The 21,933-nt window shown below is 40.9% G+C and overlaps 2 protein-coding genes and 2 long non-coding RNA genes across 8 annotated transcripts in view; 3 read left to right on the top strand and 1 right to left on the bottom strand.

Moving 5' to 3' along the window:
- The window catches only part of LOC131231974 (probable leucine-rich repeat receptor-like protein kinase At1g35710), a 71,312-nt gene that overhangs the window by 36,836 nt on the left and 12,543 nt on the right, over positions 1–21,933 (bottom strand). The window lies entirely within an intron of this gene.
- Positions 843–21,034, top strand: LOC131231977 (uncharacterized). 2 transcript variants are annotated; one of them, XR_009164589.1, is made up of 5 exons: positions 843–1,026; positions 18,436–18,563; positions 18,669–19,302; positions 19,385–19,453; positions 19,535–21,034. It is a non-coding gene; the product is annotated as an uncharacterized LOC131231977 (long non-coding RNA). The 2 variants fall into 2 exon arrangements; XR_009164588.1 differs by having other exon boundaries at positions 19,385–21,034.
- On the top strand, positions 8,017–9,071 carry LOC131231979 (uncharacterized). Of its 3 annotated transcripts, XR_009164593.1 has the most exons (4): positions 8,017–8,149; positions 8,246–8,389; positions 8,593–8,677; positions 8,868–9,071. It is a non-coding gene; the product is annotated as an uncharacterized LOC131231979 (long non-coding RNA). The 3 variants fall into 3 exon arrangements; XR_009164591.1 differs by having other exon boundaries at positions 8,593–9,071; XR_009164592.1 differs by lacking the exon at positions 8,246–8,389 and having other exon boundaries at positions 8,048–8,149; positions 8,627–8,677.
- Positions 9,314–10,770, top strand: LOC131231975 (uncharacterized). 2 transcript variants are annotated; one of them, XM_058228401.1, is made up of 4 exons: positions 9,314–9,599; positions 10,039–10,083; positions 10,189–10,355; positions 10,684–10,770. In XM_058228401.1, exons 1-4 carry the CDS (start codon positions 9,553–9,555, stop codon positions 10,728–10,730), a joined length of 306 nt encoding a protein of 101 aa, XP_058084384.1. In that variant the 5' UTR covers positions 9,314–9,552; the 3' UTR covers positions 10,731–10,770. The 2 variants fall into 2 exon arrangements, 1 of the variants encoding a protein (XP_058084384.1); XR_009164585.1 differs by lacking the exon at positions 10,684–10,770 and having other exon boundaries at positions 10,039–10,078; positions 10,189–10,663.

Raw genomic sequence — 21,933 nt, 5'->3', positions numbered from 1 at the left:
AGCCCAAGCACGTTTTAAGTAGTTCTAAATCTCCTAGAAGTTATCGGCATGACATTGTTAGAGTCTTCCATCAGTCGACAAACTTCTCCATTGGTTTTCCTACTCTTTGTTAAATAGAAGCCAATTCGATCAGGCTAACACCTCTATTAGACGAGATAAAGTTTGCCATAAATGTATCTTACATTTGATCCCATGTACGTATAGATTTTGAGGGTAAGACTGAGTACTATTTAAAGGCCTTTCCTATCAAGGATGACCCAAGCAATCTTAAACAATAATGCATTGTTGCATTGTAGAGAAATTTTCCATGGTTGTTGTGAATTGCATTAAATGCTCTTATGGTGAGCCATCTCCATTAAACTTCTAAAAGTCTAAATATTAAAAATTAGCCAGAAATGATATCCCATCAATTTCGCGAGGATACAATAGTTGAAACTGAAATCTTCCATTTTGCCCCATTTTCCTTTCTAGACAAACAATTTCAATGACAACTTTTTGAATTTCTTCTTGAGTTACGATGTGAGCGATGTTGGACATTATTTAAACCAAGTTTTTCTTTTCGACTGAATAGGTCCTTCGTAGAACCAAGCATTTTTGTCTCGCTGTTTTGGTGTAGTGACATAGAGGCTAAAACTAAAAGTAAATGGGTTAAAATTATAATCTGAATTAGTAAATGAGTGAGGATTCACTACAAGAAAGTGGAGAATATCCGGTGCGCTTTTACCGGCGGCCATCACCAACTGACGACTGCTCAGTCGACTTGAAAAGAACCCCTCTCTCTCTCTCTCTCTCTCTCTCTCTCTCTCTCTCTCTCTCTCTCCGCCGTCTTATCTCTCCCTCTCCCGTCCTCTATCTCTCTCCCTCATACTCTCTTGATCTCTTTCCCTTCCTCTCCCTCCCCCTCTTGATCTCCCTCTCCTCCCTCTCTCTCGATCTCTCTTTTCCTCATTTTCTTCGATGTGTTGTTCCTTCTTCGATCTCTCTCCAACAATCGAAGAAAGTAGAAGAAAGAAGAGAAAATCGAAGGTACTCTCTCTCGATCTCTCTCCCTTCATCTCTGTCTCTATCACTTCCCCTTTCGATTATCAAAATTTGAGCAGCAGCCATTGCAGCGGCAGCCATATCCGCCACTATCCATGGCCACTGGCATCTGCATGTTAGTTGTTTGAAGAAATGCTTCAACCAATAACGTGTACCACTATTGTACATTTAATCTCTGTTTCTTTCATACTTTTTTGGCCCATCCATGAGTGGACTAGCTTGATATATGGGAGGGGAACAATGAACATTGATCCACCTCATTAAAGGCAGTGATCTCACACATATACCACTTTAGACCATGTGTGTGTGCAGATAGGGCATTCCTCCTCTGTTATTCACTTCGATGATCAAAACTGTTAATATGCTGGCCCTCAACCTGGATGGCTAATGATATGGAAATCCCCAGATTGGAAGGTCGTAGCCATTGAATATTTGATCTTTTACTAGAATGTGAACTTTGGTATCTTTATTTTCTTAATTGCGTATTTGTTGGGCAACCTGTTGAAGTATTTGGATTTTTCTGTTTTTGGAATTTTTTGGCGCATGGTCCACCAAAGTGGGACCCATCATCTCAATAGGTGGGATAACTAAACTATTGATTTCACTTGTACAAACCAAAACCTTGAAGGATACTATTAAAACATCCAACATGAGTATGGTTATAATGCCTTGTTGATTGAAAAGAATAGCAAAGGACTGGCCAATGTCAAAAATTTTAAAGCCACCCAAATGCTGCACAAACCATGACAGTCAATTTTTCCTTGAATGTTGAGATCAAATCATAAATAGAATAGCGTTTTTCATAATAATGAAACGGTCTTCACTACATGTCAGCTTGAGTGAGTGTGTTTTGGGAATTCATGAATAGGACATTTTTTTTTCCTTTTTATTTATTTTTTATTTTTTATTTTTAAAAATTTTTATTTTTATTTTTTGTAATAATGAGGAATGGTAACTTTTCCACTGGCAGATATAAGATCAGTATATCACAGAACCACATTAAAAAGAATTCAAAATTTTGAATTCCACTGGCAGATTTAAAATGAAGTCTGCTCAGCCTACACCCGTGCAAAACCCTGCCCATCCACGCACATACATTCCATTATGAAATGTGTGCGAGATTTGAGAGCTCTCCAGCAGATGGGCCACACTGTTTAAGAACTTTTGGCCTAAAAATCAGGTTGTTCCCTCTCGTGGGTCGCATTATACACAACAAACAATGTGATACACCTGATGTCAAGACTAACCAGCCAAATCCTGCACATAAAAAAACATGTCATATTAAATAACAAGTGGAGAATGGAGATAAAATGCAACCAGAAAACCAAAGAAATACCCCAAAAATCTCTCACAGATTAAGAAGCACAGACATGAATTATGATAATCCAATGACAGATGTTAAGAAAACCATGTAAAGAAAAAGATAACAAAACATGTATTGGTTGGGACACCCATTGAAGGATCAAAGCTTGGAAGATACATGTCAACACCTAGACACTGATCTTGTGAATCCTACATTTGCGAGGCATGTAAGGCCCATACCCTAGACCGTACCATTCAGTATACTCATACGTTCCGCCCGGTCGAATTCCGGCAACCCGCGATCTATTATCAGCGTTGACGCATGATCCTGAGACGTGTTCTGTATATCAAAGTCGGCTCGACCCGAAACTTGTACCAGTGCGACCGTACCATCGCCGCGGTTCCGACGTCGCATCTCGTGCAGTGAAGCGATGCCCGGGCCAAGATATGTGGGCCCGCGTTCAATTTGAGGAAAACGCCGCACTTTACGAATTCCGATAGAATCTCTACGATATGTCCCATCAATCACATTAATCATAAGTCAAGTACATCCCATCACAAGCGATCACTCACCCATACTTCTCTCTTCACCAAGTCAACAACACCCATACCTAACCATCCCCTTCTTACCAAAAGTCAAAGGAAACCACACCCATCCATCCCTCTCATCCATTACTCCTCTCCCATCATTCCTCTCTCTCATTCTCTCTCTCCATTTCAAACAACACCCCATGAGAGCACCAACGTCTATGGCTCCCATGAGAGATCTAGTGTGACCCACCTTCCTAACTCTCATCTCCACCATCCATGATCCATCTCAATCGTTGAAGTCTGTCCACTGGGGTTCTAGCATGCATTGGCGGAAGAAGGAAGATGAGATCTTGGGGTGGGTGTGTTCTCTCTCTCTCTCTCTCTCTCTCTCTCTCTCTCTCTCTCTCTCTCTTATTTTGTGTTTGATCGTGGCCCACCTTGTGATATGTTTCACATCTATGCCGTCCACCTAGTGGGTCCACCTAGCAGTTCATTAAGGCGGGCCTAAATGGAGGAAATATACAAATGTTCCCTTCATCCAAGGCAGGTGGGTCCCACCCGTGTGGGCCCACCCTAAAGTGAAGCAGGTAGTGCATGTAGGGGCCCTACTTTGCTGGAGAAAACCCAACCCGTGTGACGCCCAAGCCTCACTGGACGTTGGAGGTTGGAAACGAAAACAAAAATGTTAGTTGGGTTCAAAAGTTTTGGGTGGACCGCTCATGCAGGCTCCACTTAGATGTATAAATCAAATCCACACCATCCATCCTATTTCCCTAGTCATTTTAGGTGTTGAGCCGAGAAATGAAGCCAATCCAATTTTTTTGGGGGGCCATAGCGTCGAAAACAGTAGTTTTAACCGTTGAAATCTATCTTGATGTTTCTACCCGCCAAAAACATATTGCATATTGGACTCATTAAATCTGTTACGAGCCGGGGAGACCAGTAGTTGGTGCGGATTTTTCCTGATGCAGGCCCACCTATAAAAATCCCTAAAATAACAAAAATAAATAAAAATAAATAAAATAAAAATACACGGGACGCTATTGCTGTCAGCGTCCTCTGGACACTGTAGCAAGCCACGTCCTCGCTGTTTGTTTAAGGGTGAAACGGTGGGCCCCACCATAGGCCCCACCACGATGTATGTTGTATATCTACTCCGTGCATTTGATGGGTCCCCTTTGGGAACTAGGATTCCCCAAAAATCAGCCGTAAATGGGGCTCAAATGGCCCACACGGCAGGAAACAGTGAGATTGGACTTTCACCATTGAAACCATTTTTTTTGGGCCATAGAAGTTTTGGACCTAGATGAAATTTGTTTTTCCTTTTCATCGGATGGCAAATAAATGTTATGATGGGTCCCACATGGGACCCACTCACGGTGGGAAACGGATTGGCTGATGTACCTCGCACCAGCTGTGTAGCTGCCGCATTGACGTGAGCTCCGTGGGTCCCACCCACCTGCTGTGATGGCGTCAGCAGGGGCTGATCACGAGGTTGTGTTATATCCAAACCTTCCAGACATGGCGTGTGGACCCTACCTTGATGTTTAAGCAGCCACACCGTCCGTCCGTCCGCCCGTTTGGGAAATGGACCCCACCATGATGAATGTGTTGCATCCTCACCGTCCAATCCCTGGACAGTGGGACGGTGGTATACCTCTCACCTGCTTTATATCATAATATTGTATTATATTAAGTATGTATATAGGATATATATCTGGTGTTTATATATATCCTGGACGTTGGCAGATTTTAATATAATAATAATAATCCCAATATAATGATAGATATGCATTTGTCATATACATATTAGGGCCCCCACATGGGACCCACCTGTGATAAACGAGTGGCTGGTGTCCCTCAACAGCTATATAGCTGCATTAATGACAGCAGCGTACATGGGCCCCATGTGATGTTTATACTCACCGTCCTTTTTTGGACAGGTGGAACGCCACCATGATGTAAGCATTTTATCTACTCGGTCCATCCATGCCTGCCCTGGTGGCACGTGGCTCCACACATGGGACCCACAAAATGTATGTGTTTCATTCACACGTCCAGTCCTGGACGTGGACGGTGGCCCACCTTGATGTTTTGTTATCCACGCCGTCTATCTACATGGAACCCTCAGAGATGCATGTATTATGTATTCCCACCGTCCAGAGGCAGGGACGGTGGGCAGCTGTGATGTATGTGTTTTATTCGTGCTGCATAGCGGCTGTGGGACCCATGCACACGTGGACTCCACATGATGCATGTGTTTATCAACGCCGTCCATCTGTTTTGTATCCACCGCCCATATGGTTGGACCGTAGTGCATACTGTGATGTATGTGATATATATTCTGGCCGTCCATCCCTGGTTGGGACGTGGACCCCACGTGATGTACATGTTGTATCTACTCCATCTACCCATTTGATGTGGCCCACCATGATCTAGACGGTGGGCCCTACCATGAGATATGTGTTGATCATCCATGTCATTCATTTACTGGGCCCATTTGGAAGGTGTAGGCCCGCCTGCTGACCATGCAGGGCCCACCTGTTGTGTAATCGCAAGGCCCACCTTGTACATATTCCATCTAGGCCGTCCATGAGATAAACTCCATACGACGTATCACTACACCAAAATCGTTTAACTGGAACGGTGATGATTTTGGGTCAGAAACGGCTTCAGGCCGTTTTTTATTTGAAACGGTATTCCACCGTACTCGAGCCGATTCTGATTTGAAACAGTATTCAACGTTATACGTATTATTTTCACTATTTTATTGGTGTGTCCCAGTTGAGTGTTGGATCTTCTTATTTGTTTAATCTTATGTTTTAGTGTTTTATTTTGAAACAGATGAACGGAAGGGATTCGATTAGTAACCTCTGAGTGGACCCTACAAGGCTCAAGAGGCACGTTGCTTTATATCTACTGCAGACTAAACGATTCATTTTAGTCCTTTCTTACGCCAAAAGCTCCCGAACCCTACTTCGCATCCATTTCCGTCTCCCTCTCCCTCTTTGCTTCCCTTTTCTTCGATCTCGTCTCTCTCTCTCTCTCTCTCTCTCTCTCTCTCTCTTTCAAATGGAGATCGGCGTCGGCCAGATCTGAACCATTTTCACTTTCTCCCTCTCAGGTTTAATGGCGGTCGAATGTCTGTGAGTGTGGAAGAACCCAATCAATCCCCGCCATTTCTAATCTTCTTGGATTGAGATCTCTTCCAATTTAAATGGCTTCTACGTTTGCTCTGCCTCCTTCATATGCTCTCGAGAAAATCGAAGGTATACTCTCTCGATCTCTCTCCCTTCATCTCTGTCTCTCTCACTTCCCCTTTCGATTATCAAAATTTGGGCAGCAACCATCGCGGAGGCAGCCATGGCCGCCGACATCTGCATGTTAGTTGTTTGAAGAAACGCATCAACCAATAACGTGTACCACTGTTGTACATTTAATCTCTCTGTTTCTTTCATATTTTTTTGGCCCATCCATGAGTGGACTAGTCTGATATATGAGAGGGGAACAATCAACATTGATCCACCTCATTAGAGGCAGTGATCCAAGACATACCACTTTAGACCATGTGTTTGTGCGGATAGGGCATACCTCCTTCTGTTTATTCACTTCGATGAATGTAACTAAGAAATACAGATGGGAACATTACAGGTACGAATTCCAAATGCAGTATGGATTGATTGGATGGTCAGTGTGGGTTATGCACAGACTGCAAAGATCAGCCGTATTATTCCATTACATTCTATTGTTTGTACATTCTTTCATCGGTCAATACAAGTTTGGATGTTCCTAACACTTGTGTTTACAATTATTATCTCTTGTCGTGTTAACTTTGAAAGTAAATCTTAGTGCTGCTAATTTTTTATTTTTTATTTTTAAATTAACTTGTCTAACAACTAGTGCTACAGATGTCATTCATTTCCTTGAAGCCAAAATAGTAAGATGTCATGAGTTCAAACGCATGAGGCTGCTGTGTGGAGTCATCTAACCCGTCCATTAGATGCATCAAGTCATATTTCTTTATCCTGTAATCCAGCTTTACTTAGGTGGGTAACACCAAAGGAAAGTCAACGTTGGAAGGGTGAATGCCTATCGTAGAAACTTTCAAATGGAACATGGACGCGGATTGCCTGTGCTGCGGCCACACAGATATTCCTGTGCCCCATGCTGTCGTAAGCTGTGGTCCCTAGAGATTCCCATGTCAAATCTACTCCTGACAAAAAATTTCTGTTACTCCCCACAAAATTTTCATTGTTGGGCGTTCAATCCAAGCTTTTTCGTGTGTATGGCCCACATGAGTTTTGGACCTGCCTGATTTTTATCATCCTGTCCTATTGTGGTCGTGCAAAACTGATGTATGGAGTGGATTTGTCACGGGCCGACACAACTTCGGACAATGGAACCTGAATGTAGGTGTAGCAGGTATATATTTTGAATGTTTTAAATTCTTGCTATGAAAATCTACTACTAGCTTCTCCATGTGCCATAAATGAATAGTGAAACCTGAATCTCTCATGTGCCATAAATTGTTTTGAGGAATTTTGTATGTAAGGTGTATGTTGTTATGCTTGTGAGAAGGGCCTATGCATTTGATAATTACATGGGTGGAGGAAAAGGTGGCATTGGTAGAGATCAAATGGGAAATATCTGTGGCAGGATCTGTAACACAGTGGCTGAAGTGCAGGTGATTTAGGATGGTCTTAAGTTTTGCATTTATTTGGGCCTAAGAAATATCCCATGGTGGAATCAGATGGTGCACTGCACTCAAATGGACAGCGGCGGGTGCATGTCTCCAATGCTGTAGTTGTAACTTGTGCAGATGTTACCAATCTAGCTCAAAACTTCTTATGTGAACCTGACTGCCATAGGTTAAATAGGACAAGGCAGGCTTGGTTCTCTAACAGAACAGGGAAATAAGCATGCTTAGTTATGTGCTGCACATTACTTGATATCCCATGCTTGCTTAAGAACTGCAGCCATGTGCCTCAAATATCAGGGAAAAACACTTTTATGAATTGTGTCTGGCCTATCAAAATGCAGACTTAACGATCAGATGGAATTGCATTTGTTTTAATCGTCTTCAACAGTTCTCTTGAAGTAGCGCGAGATTATTACTTTTTATGAATCTTCTCTCGTGATGTTCTTCTAAGAAAATGCTCAAGCATTGGACCGTCTTTCTTCTTCTCATTGAAATACACTGGCAAACTTGAAGATGGAACAGTTTTTGAGAGGAAAGGAACTGATGAAGAGCCTCTAGAGTTCATGTGTTTTGTAGGTATGACTTATGAGCGCACCTATTCTTGTAGTTTCTGTTCACATTTTCTACTACCATCATCATAGGAATTCTCATGGTAGCTTGATGGAAATTCAGCCACCAACTGCCCGCATGACATCAACCTCCTCCTTTAGCCTGGCTTGAGAACATCTAGTGCAATTGCTACCAGGTAGGGTTCACTACAAAAGTTTGAGCAGTAACAGTAACAGTAGCAGTAACAACTCCACCAGAGATTTCCAAGTAAAGCCCTTCTCTACATGTGCTAGTGCTAAAAGCCCTTCTCTACATGTGCTTGTGCTAGTGCTAGTGCTAATTCATCTTAATTCTATTTATTAATATTCTATTGATTTGTTCCATTTTTCTTTTCTTATTTTTTATGTAATCTGGTTTTACTGGATATTTTTCTTTAATTTATAGGGAAGTAATATGGGACGTTTCCACAGGTTTGGATTTTTAATATGCCAATATTTTTTGCAGATTCTGGAGCCATGCCAAAGTAATCTTGCTTATCAGCCCAATATGCTGAAGGTTTGTTACTCTAGTCATAGGCAGATCTGATAAATCTAGGAGAATAGGACACCTGGTATTGTTTGCTTCCCTTATAATAGGACACCTAGTCATAGGCGAGAATTGCCATTCTCCATATACGATTATTATAACACTGATCAGTTGATATTTTTATGGGATGATTTTTGTTTTCTTTGCCACGCTTGTGCAGAAGAAAGCATGGTCAAGTCGTGAAAAGAATATCTCAGAGGCTATTCATGGGGTTGGAAGAAAAGGTATGGCAGCAGTGCCAAGGAATCCTCTATATCCAAATATTGGTGGTAGGGGTGCTGCTTCTGGTAATATTGATCAGAGAGCAAAAGGACATCTAGACGAAATGGAGAGCTCTGGGATGGCCACTATGTCTGATGAAACTCGAGAAGCTCTGAAATTAGGAGAGTATGAAGAGTTGGAAGAAGTCCCGTGTTTTTACCCTCAGGGGTACCATGGAGTTGATAAAGAAGGAAGACCTGTCTACATTGACAGGCTTGGTAAAGCTGAACTAAACAAGCTTATGCACATTACTACAGCAGATTACTACTTAAGGTATCATGTACAGGAGTATGAGATTCTCTTCCTGCTGACTTTTCCTGTTCAAACTGTATGTTCCAGACTGGAGTGTTGATAGAATAATCAAAGATATGCAATCTGAAGCAGACAGAGCAGGTATTTTATTTAATTTATGATTTTTATTTCAGAATGATGAAAATGCTCTCAGCTATACCGTAATAGTGTATAGGCTTCTGAAAGTGCATCAGGAGGAGACATTTTATCTCTTTCCTCCATAGAGTTCGTGCATGCATGTATTAACTTTAGGCAGAGCCACATGCAGCAGGAAGCTGGAAGTTTGAAGAAAGATGATGTGTCAAAGAATACCAACTCACAAAAGCCATAGATTGTTGAGGTGCCAGTCTTTACTGTATTGATTCTCTCTCTATTTTGTTGTTTTCTTGCAGCATAAATTTGTGGAATGTGGAGTCGCACAATAAAAACATAGGGATTCACACCTGAAACTTCCAAAAGGTAGTTATTTTTGTCAAAGGATTGTGAATCTTGAGATTCCCTTGGTGGCTGGAAGAGGAAGTGGATGTACTAAGGGCATTTCATCAGTAAAGGGCCTCCAATAGATGATATAGACAAATTAAGTTGTTGAGAATCCATACTCTTCATTGACATGGGATGTTGTCCCTACTGTTTTCTATGGTGTGGTTTATTTGAGCCTGGATTTGCTTCATTTTTTAGGTAGTATCTCAAAATGAGCTGAACTATCTATTGGTGTGAAATTTGTTAGTTACTTGTGATGTTTCTTATAACTTGAAAATTTTCTTTTCATCTTCTTTCAGTTCATCCAGAGACTTGGAACCCAATGTGGTCTGTGGCAAGGTAAGGTGAAACTAAGTTTCAGTTATGTTGCTGGAATGCTGTTTGTTTGGATTTTGGTAATTGGTTTAACTGCTTTCACATGCTGACATGTTTAAGTTGCGGATGTGCAGCATACTTGCAGGCCTTCTGTCGTTCATGGTAAGTTCATCAATCATCTCCTCCTCTTTTATCCTTTTTTTTTTTTCATGGTTCATTCTGGAAGCCCCTGTTGCTGTTAGCAAACACAAGTGGAAGGAGAAATGCACCAAGTTTCATCATTCAAAGGGAAGGAGAAATGGTAATATGAATTTCATTAGTTTGTACAATAATGATGTTTTTTTTTTTTTTTTTCCTGAATCATGTCTAATAGCCTCACAAAAATTTTTATGAACACTAAATTCATAACATTGATCCCAAGAAGAACAAGAGGAAAGAAAATTGCTATTAAATCCTGCAACAATTGAGAATTCCATTTGATCCCTATTACTTTTATACTTTGTGAAGTCCATTACTTTAAAGTGAATGTAACAATTTTCTTTTTGCCTGTTTTTGTTAAAGTATGTGTTCTTAGTTCTTTATCTTGTCTGGAGATTGTTATGACTGTTACTGACTATCTGTTCTGGTAGCTGAAAATTGGCCTTCTTTATGGAGAGTTCAATTCCAGCTCAAGTAGCAGGTTTCTTCAACCTGCATATGATGTGCAACATTTATTGCTACCTCAAGAGTAGAACAAAAATTATAGCCGTTGCTACTCGTTCTAGCCACTTACGTGAGCTTACAAATGATAAGTTTGATTCAAATTGGGAAATTACAAATCAGTACTACAAAAGCATGGCAATGGTACAGCAGCTACATCGGATTCATCTGAATATCCACAAAGATTTGGATATAGAACAAGTAAGCTTTTGGCATTGCAGATCGCTGGATATATGCCAACTGATCAGCTTCTTTCCTCAACCATCTGATTATAATACTGTGGGATCAGCAATTTGTTGCTTATGGCTGTGCTGAGCACCTGAAGAAATTGAAGAAACATGCATCTTCATTAAAAGAATTAGGTATTGATACTCAAACGGTTGTACCTCAGGTTTTTCATAGCATACTACTAGACCAAGTAGGTATCATTGACGTCTTTCTTTTTCAGACCAAGGCAGTGAAACAAGTGTTCTGGCACATAAATGTATGTGGCTACAAAAGGTACACTTTTGCCTTGAAATTTCTTGGCAAATTTGGGACTTTTGTATTGTGTTGTACCATTCAAATTTGAGTTGCTGATGGTTTTGTTGTTCTTACTACTTTCGTTGCAACTATTTGACAGCTTGTGCTCTATGTCAAAGGACACATCCTTGCTGCTGAAGACAGTTGAAAAATACTCATTTAAATACTTGCAACAGTGTGAAGGCTGAAGTCAACAAAATCAACTGATCTAACAATTTTGGGGCCTGTTGGATTATAGAAGCCTGGAAGTGAAATGTTGAATTGGAATTGAAATTGAAATGTGTACTAGAAAAGAAGGAAAAGATTATTATGTGTGTGAATCATTCTATTGTCTTCTTCTTTCATTTGTGTAATTATTTAGCATATAATACGAGTAGATTACATTCCCCACTCTCTCTCATACAATGAACAAAGGGGTTTTAAATTGTTCTTAAAATTCCGTCCTAAAATCTGACCATTGGCAACATTAATAGGTGTTCAAAAACGTTTCTAAAATTGTGCCCCAAATGTGACCGTTGGCACCAGAACGGTTTAAAACCGTTCCTAAAATCCCGTTTCTAAAAATTGATACGGTATCCAAAACGGTTCTGAACCGTTCCCGTTTTTCTGCGACGCCTCATTTAGGAACGGTTTGAAACCGTTCCTGAAGCATTTAGGAACGGTTTTAGACTGTTCCTAAATGACGATTTTGGTCCAGTGTATGTTTAATCCACACCGTCCATGAGACGTGTGACTCACCTGATGTATGTGTTTCATATCCACATTGTCCACTTGATATATATATATATATATATATATATATGAGGCCTATGTGCAGGGCCCACCTATTATGTACTTGAGACCCAGGTGCAGGGCCCACCTGTTATATATATTAGGCCCATATGCAGGGCCCACTTGTTGTGTATTTGTGGCTCAAGTATGAGGCCCATTGTGTTGTGTAGCAGGCCCATTGATGCAACTCACTTGATGTGTATATAGGCCCATTGATGCAGCCCACTTGTCGTATTTGAGGCCCCTGGGTTGCGGCCCATTATGATGTACTGAGGTCCATGGGCCATGGCCCATTGAGACGTGTTTTTGGCCCATGGGCCATGGCCTATTATAATGTATACTCGGCCCATATATCGTGACCCATTGTAATATATTCCCGACCCATTTAGTGAGGCCCATTGTGATATATTCTTCTCATATGATAAGGCCCATTGTGAAGTATTTACGGGCCCATGGTTGAGGCCCAATGCGATGTATGCATGGCCCGTTACGTTGTGTAAGAATCCCTTATATGGGCCACTCCTTGGGAGCAATGTTGGTTAGATGACCACATTGATGGGCAATGACAGTTAGATGTCCTCATTGTGACATTCCCTTAGGCCTTGTTAAGCTCATTCTTGTTGAGCCCGATTGTCGTGACCGATTCGCCGACTCTGATTATCGATCAATCCCGATTGTCATAACCGATTTACCGATTCTGATTACCGATCGATTCTGATTGTCGTGACCAATTGTCGATTTCGATCGACGTGACCGATTTGCCGATTCTGATTATCGACCGATTCCGATTGTCGTGACCGATTGTTGATTCCGATCGACGTGACCGATTTGCCGATTCTGATTACCGATCGATTCCGATTGTCGTAACCGATTGTTGATTCCGATCGACGTGACCGATTTGTCGATTCTGATTATCGACCGATTCCGATTGTCATTATCGATTGCTGATTCTGATCGATGTGACCGATTTACCAATTCTGATTACCGATCGATTCTGATTGTCGTGACCAATTGTTGATTTCGATCGACGTGACTGATTTGCAGATTCTGATTATCGACCGATTCCGATTGTCATGACCGCTTGCCGATCTAATCGACGTGACCGATTTACCGATTCTGATTACCGATCGATTCTGATGTCGTGACCGATTGTTAAATCTGATCGACGTGATCGATTTGCCGGTTCTGATTATCGACCGATTCCGATTGTCGTGACTGATTGTTGATTCCGATCGACGTGACCGATTTACCGATTCTGATTATCGACCGATTCCGATTGTCATGACCGATTGCCGATTCTGATCGACGTGACCGATTTATCGATTCTGATTACCGATCGATTCTGATTGTCGTGACCGATTGTTGATTCCGATCGACGTGACTGATTTGCCAATTCTGATTATCGACCGATTCCGATTGTCATGACCGATTGTCGATTCTGATCGACGTGACTGATTTACCGATTCTGATTACCGATCGATTCTGATTGTCGTGACCGATTGTTGATTCCGATCGACGTGACCAATTTGCCGATTCTGATTATTGACCGATTTCGATTGCCGATTCTGATTGACGTGACTGATTTACCGATTCTGATTACCGATCGATTTTGATTGTCGTGACCGATTGTTGATTCCGATCGACGTGACCGATTTGCCGATTCTGATTATCGACCGATTCCGATTGTCATGACCGATTGCCGATTCTGATCGACATGACCGATTTGCTGATTCTGATTATCGATTGATTCCGAGTGTTGTGATCGATTACCGATTTTGATTAACGTGACTGATTTGCCGATTCCGATAATCGATGTCAATTCTGATTGTCGAGGTTGAGTATCGAGGCCAATTCTGATTGGTCGAGGCCGATTTCGATTGTCGAGGCTAGTATCGAGGCCGATTTTGATTTGTCAAGGTCGATTTGATTGTTGAGGCCGATTGTCAAGGCTTATGTGATGAGGCCCATTGTGATGCATTTAAGGGCCAAGCGATGAAGTCCATTGTAATGAATGTTAGGCCCATTTGAAAGGCCTATCGTGATGTATACTAAGCTCTTGAGTGAGGCCCATGGTGTTATATATCAGGCCATTTTGTGAGGCCATGGGTCCACTATATGTTAGGCTCTATGTGGGCCACTCCTTGGGGGTAATGTTGGTTAAATGTCCACATTGTTGAGGCCGATTGTCGATGCCGATTATCGGTACTAGTTATTGATACCGATTATGAGTATGTGACAGCATAGCATCATAATACATGCCCATACGCATCATCTGCATGTTTGTTATGAGATATGGTTGACCATTGCATATAACATTGGACATGTTGTTATGAGACTCCCTGATAGGTGGAGATTTTCTCACATGAGTACACGGTATGCGCAGGATTGATGCATGACTGGATTGTATGACTCATGCATCTTGTATTGTGTGTTGTGATTACTGTACGCCCTAGCGACATCAGGGTCGTAGCCTTTATAGGTATTTCATGGATGGTCAGATGGGACACCGGAAATCTGTTCTATATGGGGTGCTATAGATATCCCTGGGTGAAAGTCCCTAAACCCTCTTGGTTCCAGAGGTTGCTCCAACGTCTAAACCGAGTGGATGCATGAGCGCATGAGGGTCGTATACCGTTAGGCCGCGTCTCCCATTGTGTCGTGGTCGGTTAGAAGGGGGTACGGCTTTACTTGCCCAAGAGAAGGAGGCAATGCTAGGCTGAGTGAACAGCTCGAGGAATGAGTTCGCTATCGACAAGCCGGGCCTGATATTAGCAGGAGAATAGTGAGGTTTCTTCCACTCACCCGGTTGCTCGCGATGGGGCTGCAATCTAGTTTGTAGTGTAATAGACCCCGGTGATTTCCCAGAGAGGAACTGTACTGATATGTGGACTTATTGAGTAAGAGTGCATACTCATGCATTTGTTTCATTCACTATCCACTCAGGCTGGTGGTGTACAACTAATTGTTGTGTACTTTCGCATGGCCAGGATTTCGGTTGGGCACGCGACTAACCTGAGATCAGGAGTTCACCACATTGAGTCTGACTATCCAAATTTAGGTATGGGACTGGTTTGGATAGAAGTCCCTCGTGATGGACTCCATAGCCTGCGATACTACGTACTAGCATCCCGACTTCACTCCAGCTTGGTCATTTCATTCGCACCGCATATCACATTGCATCTGCAGTACGTAGCATTTTGAGTTGCCATGTTTCTGCATGGATATGGTCGTTATTACTCATGTCTGGCATCGCATAGCCTTGGTACGGCTGATGGCACTCATAGACTTATCAGTATATTTCCGCTTACTTCGATATTGTATGATTTATGACATTGTATCCTCGGCATCTAATATTTGGCTTGCTCTGACACTTCATTTGCCTAGCTGATTTGCATTGTGTACCATGATATTGTATGACTCCTAGACTTGTCAGTACTTCCTCTTACTCTGATTACTCTGATGTTGCTTACTTGACACTTACCTTGTGCACACACTTACACCACTCTCTAAGCTTTCTATAAGCTTATGCACGATAGATGCGTACAGGAGATGTTAGGTTACAGCATTGTTAAGCTTAGAGCATGCAGCGGTCTTGTGGAGCTTGATTTTCGATTTATGTATTTTTCTTTCAGCATTGTACTTAAATGATTATATTAGTGGATATGTGTTGTTGATGTTGACTTTGTGAATTAGGTGATCTTGTAGTTATGCTTATTACGAGTTAAATGTTAAAAAAAAAATAAAATAAAATAAAAAATTAAAAAAAAAAATCCTCCTTGTAGGATCTTAGGATCGGAATCTGGCGTATGAACGTTAGGAGCCGAGAATGGGGTACTACGGAGGCTGTCAGCACCAGATTCGGTGATCGGGATTCCTGTGAATCCGATTTCCGGGTTTGGGGCGTGACAGGGCATGTGACACATGGCAGCTTAGGTTGGGACCATACCCTCCCCTCTCTTTTCTTGTTTTTTTTTTTTTTTCCTTTTTCCCTCCTTCTGTGGCTAAAAAGGCCTGTTAGGATCTCTTCATGGACTGTTTGAAGATTGCAATGAGAATATTTTTGCATATAAATGTTTTTAAAGTTAAATAGTTCTTTCCCTAGATGTAGGTTTCTCTTTCTGGCATTTGTATCCATATATGCTTCTTTGGGGCATGAGGGATCTAATGAACTCCTTTAGAGAAATGCTTCAGTGCTCTCAGACCACCATAAGTTATAGTGCTTCTAGTTAAATTAGGACAGCTCAATTCACAGGCTAACACGCAAACATCACACAGATCTAACAAATATTGACCATTTGATCAACGGCCTTTAATATGGACGATCAAGACCGTTTTCTTTTTTCCTTTTTTTCATTTCATCTTCAGATAGCTCTTCATGTTTTCTCTGAAATGTTGTCAATTGAGTATGTGTTAGGGATATTAAGGAACATTGTTAATATTAATGGAGCTAACCGATCTATACACTACAAGACTCAATGTGGTGTACATTCCAAGCCTCTTATCATGTGGGCTCCACCCTATAGATGCCCTGACCCATAGTTAGGCATGTCAACTCATCAAGTTAATGACAGAGTGCAAACCATGGGTAATAGCCAATCTCCTAATGATCATGAGACCCACCATATCAACAGGCTGGAGCTCACGACTGAGGTACCATGCTTTAGTGGCATTCCCTCTATATATAGCTTGCTTCCCTCGGCCACCCAAGCACAAGAGAAGGTTGTATTTCATCTTTGCAGACCCTTCTTTTTCATGTCTACTTTAATTTCTATCTTCTTTGCTTAGCCAAAAACGCCTTATTTCCTATGTTTTTCCTTTTCTTTTAACTCTGATTTTTCGTGTAAATTTCTTCCTTTTTCTGATTTCACAAGTGTTTATAAGGCATCCCACCTACAAGCCACCACATGTGCCAATGTAGCCCATGTGTGTGAGTTTGGAGCCGTTGTTGGTTGGCTTCCCACGGTTTGGATGAATAGATCAAAAAATAAGGCTAGTCTAATTATCAGTTGGGCCACTGTCTATGGAATAAATCAGTTGCTGAAAAATATGGTGAAGTTATACTAAGACATCTACTTGTTTTTTCAGTACCTCTTCCACATGATGTACTTGCTAGATTTCTCAGAAAAATCAATTACACGGAGGGGCCCTAGTGATGGATAACTTGGATTTTCACACCAAGTTACCACATTTGCACGTGGCCCATAGATGAGCACCTCATATCCGTTGAATATCTTAATATGCCACTAATATTAGAATTTAATTTTTATAATTAAAACCATCATTGTCAGAACCGCAGTTCAAGGATTTGGAATTTATAGTTTCCAGTTCAGCACATTTCAGAGGCCAGATACATTGCATTGTAGGTTGAGCTTAACCTACAACACAATTTTTGGCCCACAGTGATACGTAAACGCATCCTTTATATCCTGTGCACTCCCTCAGGTATTTCTTGGGTTCCGAAAATCAGGCAGATAGAATAATCAGGCGGGCTACCCCACTGAATAGTTGAGATGGGGATCATTTCAGGTGCAATGCCTTTGCAAGGGACCAAATTGGCGCATCATTAGCTTTTTGATTCCATGTTCTTCACTGTCTTCGTCCTCCAGAAACCAGGGTCGGAGGGGCATTTTGATGTTCTGCTGCCGGTGATGGTGATTTGTTGTTGAATCTCAACAGGCTTGAAGATGAGTAGGGTATGGGTAGATTGGGTTGTGGTGGATTATTCCTCTTTCTTTTTCTTTTTCTTCTTTGAGGACAAAAAAAAACTATTCCTCCTATATTTCATGCATGCTAACTGTTTGATGAAATGGCTCAATATGAAGTGCCTCTTGGAAATGAGTTAAAAACGGGGGAATTAGTTGATATATCCTGTGCAATAACCAATATGTTTCCATATCGTAAGGGTACAATACATTACGCAATGGAATACAAATAGATGGACAAGACTGTTAGCAAGGGATGGTTCTATTCAAAGATGCTGATCCATTCAATTTCTATAAAATTTTCACTGTTGTAGAAGAAGAGTGGAATGGTAAAACACAGAGTTATGATTTGGAAAAAAATAAAAATCTGTAACATTTTGCTGCTGTTATAGGATGGCTTTGGCTATTGGGTGTTCTAAGGTCATAATGCTATTGTTTGAACCTTGGTTTCAGGTGACTGTACCGTCTATGGCTTCAGTATACAATGAGTATGCTCTAGAGTGTTGTTCAAAAACAGAAACATGTGTACTATTAGACATTGAGTTAATGATAGCCTACAAGTGGTTGATCAACTAGGGTATAGGAAGGGTGGATAGGAGTTGGATCATGATACTATGTATGTTAAGATTAATCTTGGAGAAATCTGCATATTTTGGAAGCCTGTTTTGAACTGTGATGCATGTGCAGGTAGTGATGAAATCTGTCCATGACTGTTATGGTGGTGACTAGGAAGTTTGTGGGATTATCCTTTATGGTTTCATGAAAAAAGGAATGTAAGCTCATGGGCCGGCTAGCTGGAGTGTCATCCCTGTTTGGTAGCATTCTCCCCTGTTTTGCTGCATCCTCTGATTGCTTCTGGTATCAGTATTTGAAGATCCCTGTTCTGCCAATATATGCTATTGTGGGGTTGATTGCTTCAGGGCTGGTGGTGCCAACTGCTGGTGGCTTGGTTTCTAGTGTTTGGCTAGTAGAGGTGTGGCTGGAGAATCCAATGCTCTCGAGGAAGCCTGGCTTTTCCTGCTTTCGGATTTTTGGTGCAACAGAGAAGGCTTGGTTGGGAGTTGTAGCTTTTCCCAAGTGAAGTGAGCTCCTTTTAGGCCCAAGAAGAGATGGTGGAAGGGCTGTTTTTTTTTTTTTTTTTTTTTGGAATTGAAAATCAGCCTGTTTAATATTAAATCTAATGACCAAAAATGTGTTAATATATGGGTCAGAAAATGTTTGGATCATGTGAAAACTATGGCAAAACTCTCATATGTATGGTATAAGTTTGGCAAAGTAATCTAAAAATCATGATAGGCTGAAACGATGTAACTGCTGGAAATGGAGACCTTACAGGCTTGTTATTATCAAGAAGAGCCTATGGTTCTGTACATTGGCTAAGTTATGAAGTCTCTAATGTTTGTGGGTTTAGAGTAGTGAATTTTAAAGATATTTGATAGTATCGATATGTCTAAATGGTTTTCTTTTTTTTTTTTCTAGGTTTGCCATCTGCTAATTTTACTATCGAAGGAACTTTTGGGAGATTTTGAAGCATGCATTGAGATGTTCATTCCAGTAAAATTACCTGTTTCTTTACGATTACTATGGTTGCTAGTTTCCTAATAGTTATTTGGATTTGCATGTCTATGACATTCAGGTGCTTTTCAAGCTGGTTGTGATAACAGTGCTTGTAATTGCAGAGTCTGCAGACAACTGCATAAAGACAGTATGAATCAGATAATACTTCTTCCCTCTATAGACATCTTTGTTGTAAGCTTCTTTTTGCAATATCTTGTGGGAATTTCAGATGTTACGGAACTGCAAAGTTGCCCAAATTCTTTTAATTTTCCCTGCATTTCTAAAACTCTAATATCTTTTTAATTATAACCTTTTTTAGATCATCCACCAATCCATCAGTTGATAAATTCATAAATCTATCAAGCAATTTGACAACAAACTCATCAAGAGACACTCCATCTGGATAGATATGCTCTTCTTCTTCAACATTTAATTGGCTAAAAAAAATCTGGCTCTCTTAATTAATCTTGCCTATATAGGGTTGTTGCCTATGGTCTGATATGAGTATATACTTATTGGACCTCGAAGTAGCTGACCATGAGTCCTTTTAGCCGTCTTGGCCATTCATTACCATAATTATGTTTGTGATTCATGACCTTAGTTAATTGAACAATCCTGACTTGCACCAACTGCATTGTTTGCTGCAAGGGCACAGGCTCTTCCCTAATCACTAGTTGATTGTAAGGAACTGTGTATACGATTATCACCTCCCAATCCACTATTTGAAGTCATGGACTTGATGAAAGGATTCACTTTAATATTAACTAGTGTGGTGGTTCTAATACTAATTGGCATAGCGGTTCTAATACTATGATCTGTTGTGGATATCTCAATCAGTAATCTTCTTGGTCAAATCAAGTCCAACATCTGATGTGCATAGATGTTTGTGATTTACATTTGATTTTTGCATACAGATCAAGGAATGGGCCAAAGCACAACATATCAATGATCCAAAGACTAGAACTTTGAATTCATATTCTCTTTGTTTGCAGGTTATCTTCCATTAATAATGGTCTGAGTGGACTGTGGAGCACATAACTCCATAGTTAAATACATGAATCAATTAAATTATGGGGCCTAGAAGTCTATTTGATTACTTCTTCTTGGGTATTATGTAAATCATACAGTTCCTAGTGGCCATTCATTTGACTAGTCTTGCTTCAAATTTATTTTTCTTTAAGAACTATTATTGCTCCTTATGTTCAATTTTTGTTTTCTTGTGACATTTCTTTGCAGGTTCATCAACATAAATTTTGCCCAAAATGTGTATTGATGATGCTATAATGTTGAGACGCATGATGGAAGCGTCTTGGATTGATGGGATGTAGTACATGATGAAAGTACTGGACGCTTTAAATTTGACATGTTGATGATCTGATCAACATACTTGTGGCCTGCCAGATGAGTGGACTGGACTATTTTTGTTCCAGGAGATCTTCATAGTGGGCTTCCTTTTCCACAGCTCGGATGTAGTACACACATGACATGTTGTCCCATAAGATCATTGGTGCATTAAGCTAACCTGCAACTGTTTACAGGTAATCATGCTTTGCTAAGTTCACACATGTATGCAAGGCAGTTCATGCACACACCAGCACTTGTCCCATTGCAGCGTCCAGGTGCAATGTCCAAGCTATTCATTAGGTGGTTTTGACCATGTCATGAAAGTAAATCTGGTCCATTCAGCAGGTGGGCCATAATCTTAGAAGCAGTTGGATGGGTAAAGACACTTCAGCCAAGTTTAAGATCTTTTAGCCTTTTTTCAAAATAGGAAGCAGCAGTTGATCTTTACAATGGCTAAATTACCAATAGCTACAGACTTTAACCGTACCCATATTCCACTAGGGCTTGTAACCGTAGCTTTTGACTTTTTGGGTAATGCAACATGAAGCGGCGTCCAGCACAACCGCCGGTAAAGGCCCCTGACCTTTTTGAGCAGGGCTTGCCTGACCGCCGGTAAAAGTTTTACCAGCGATTTTCTACCGCAGTTAAAACCGCCGATAAAGGTCAATTTTGATGTAACAATTGGGTCATAGGTCCATGGGCTATGACTCAGTTTGGGATTTAAATGGTCTTTCTATCTTATAGTAGGCCACTGACCCAGATTAGTTGCACCCTCTACTACTCTGCCTAAATTAGGTTTTTTTTTTTTTTTTCCTTTACAGTAGTGATGGATCCAAACTTTCAACATTAAGCTTATGGTTTAAATAATGCCTGAATATTCAACAAAATATATAAGAGAATGCCAGCTGATTTGTACAATAGGTTGCGGAGAAGGTTCTTGACACCTATGTAATATACAGGATTAGGAAGGCCCAATATGAAATTCCATTGTCCAAAATATAGATCCCTTAACTAATGAGGTGGGTCAATGATGCGAGATAACATGATGAGTGACCTAAATTTGATGTAACACAATTTATGAGTGGAGCAGTCCAAAACTCTTGAGAGCGAACATGTTGATAGTGGACACAACTCATGAACAACACAATTATGGAATGCATGGCCTATAGATGCGTGTCCTGTTAATCACCTCTTCAATCTCTGGAACAAAATACTTTGTCAATGATCACTTAAAGAGTAGCATCACATACAGCCAAAGCTAATCTTTAGGTAATCCAAATAGTT

This window comes from Magnolia sinica, chromosome 17 (assembly GCF_029962835.1).
Source record: "Magnolia sinica isolate HGM2019 chromosome 17, MsV1, whole genome shotgun sequence".
NCBI classification, from domain to species: domain Eukaryota; kingdom Viridiplantae; phylum Streptophyta; class Magnoliopsida; order Magnoliales; family Magnoliaceae; genus Magnolia; species Magnolia sinica.
Note: the sequence above shows the minus strand (reverse complement) of the source record. Positions and strands in the feature narration are given on the sequence as shown.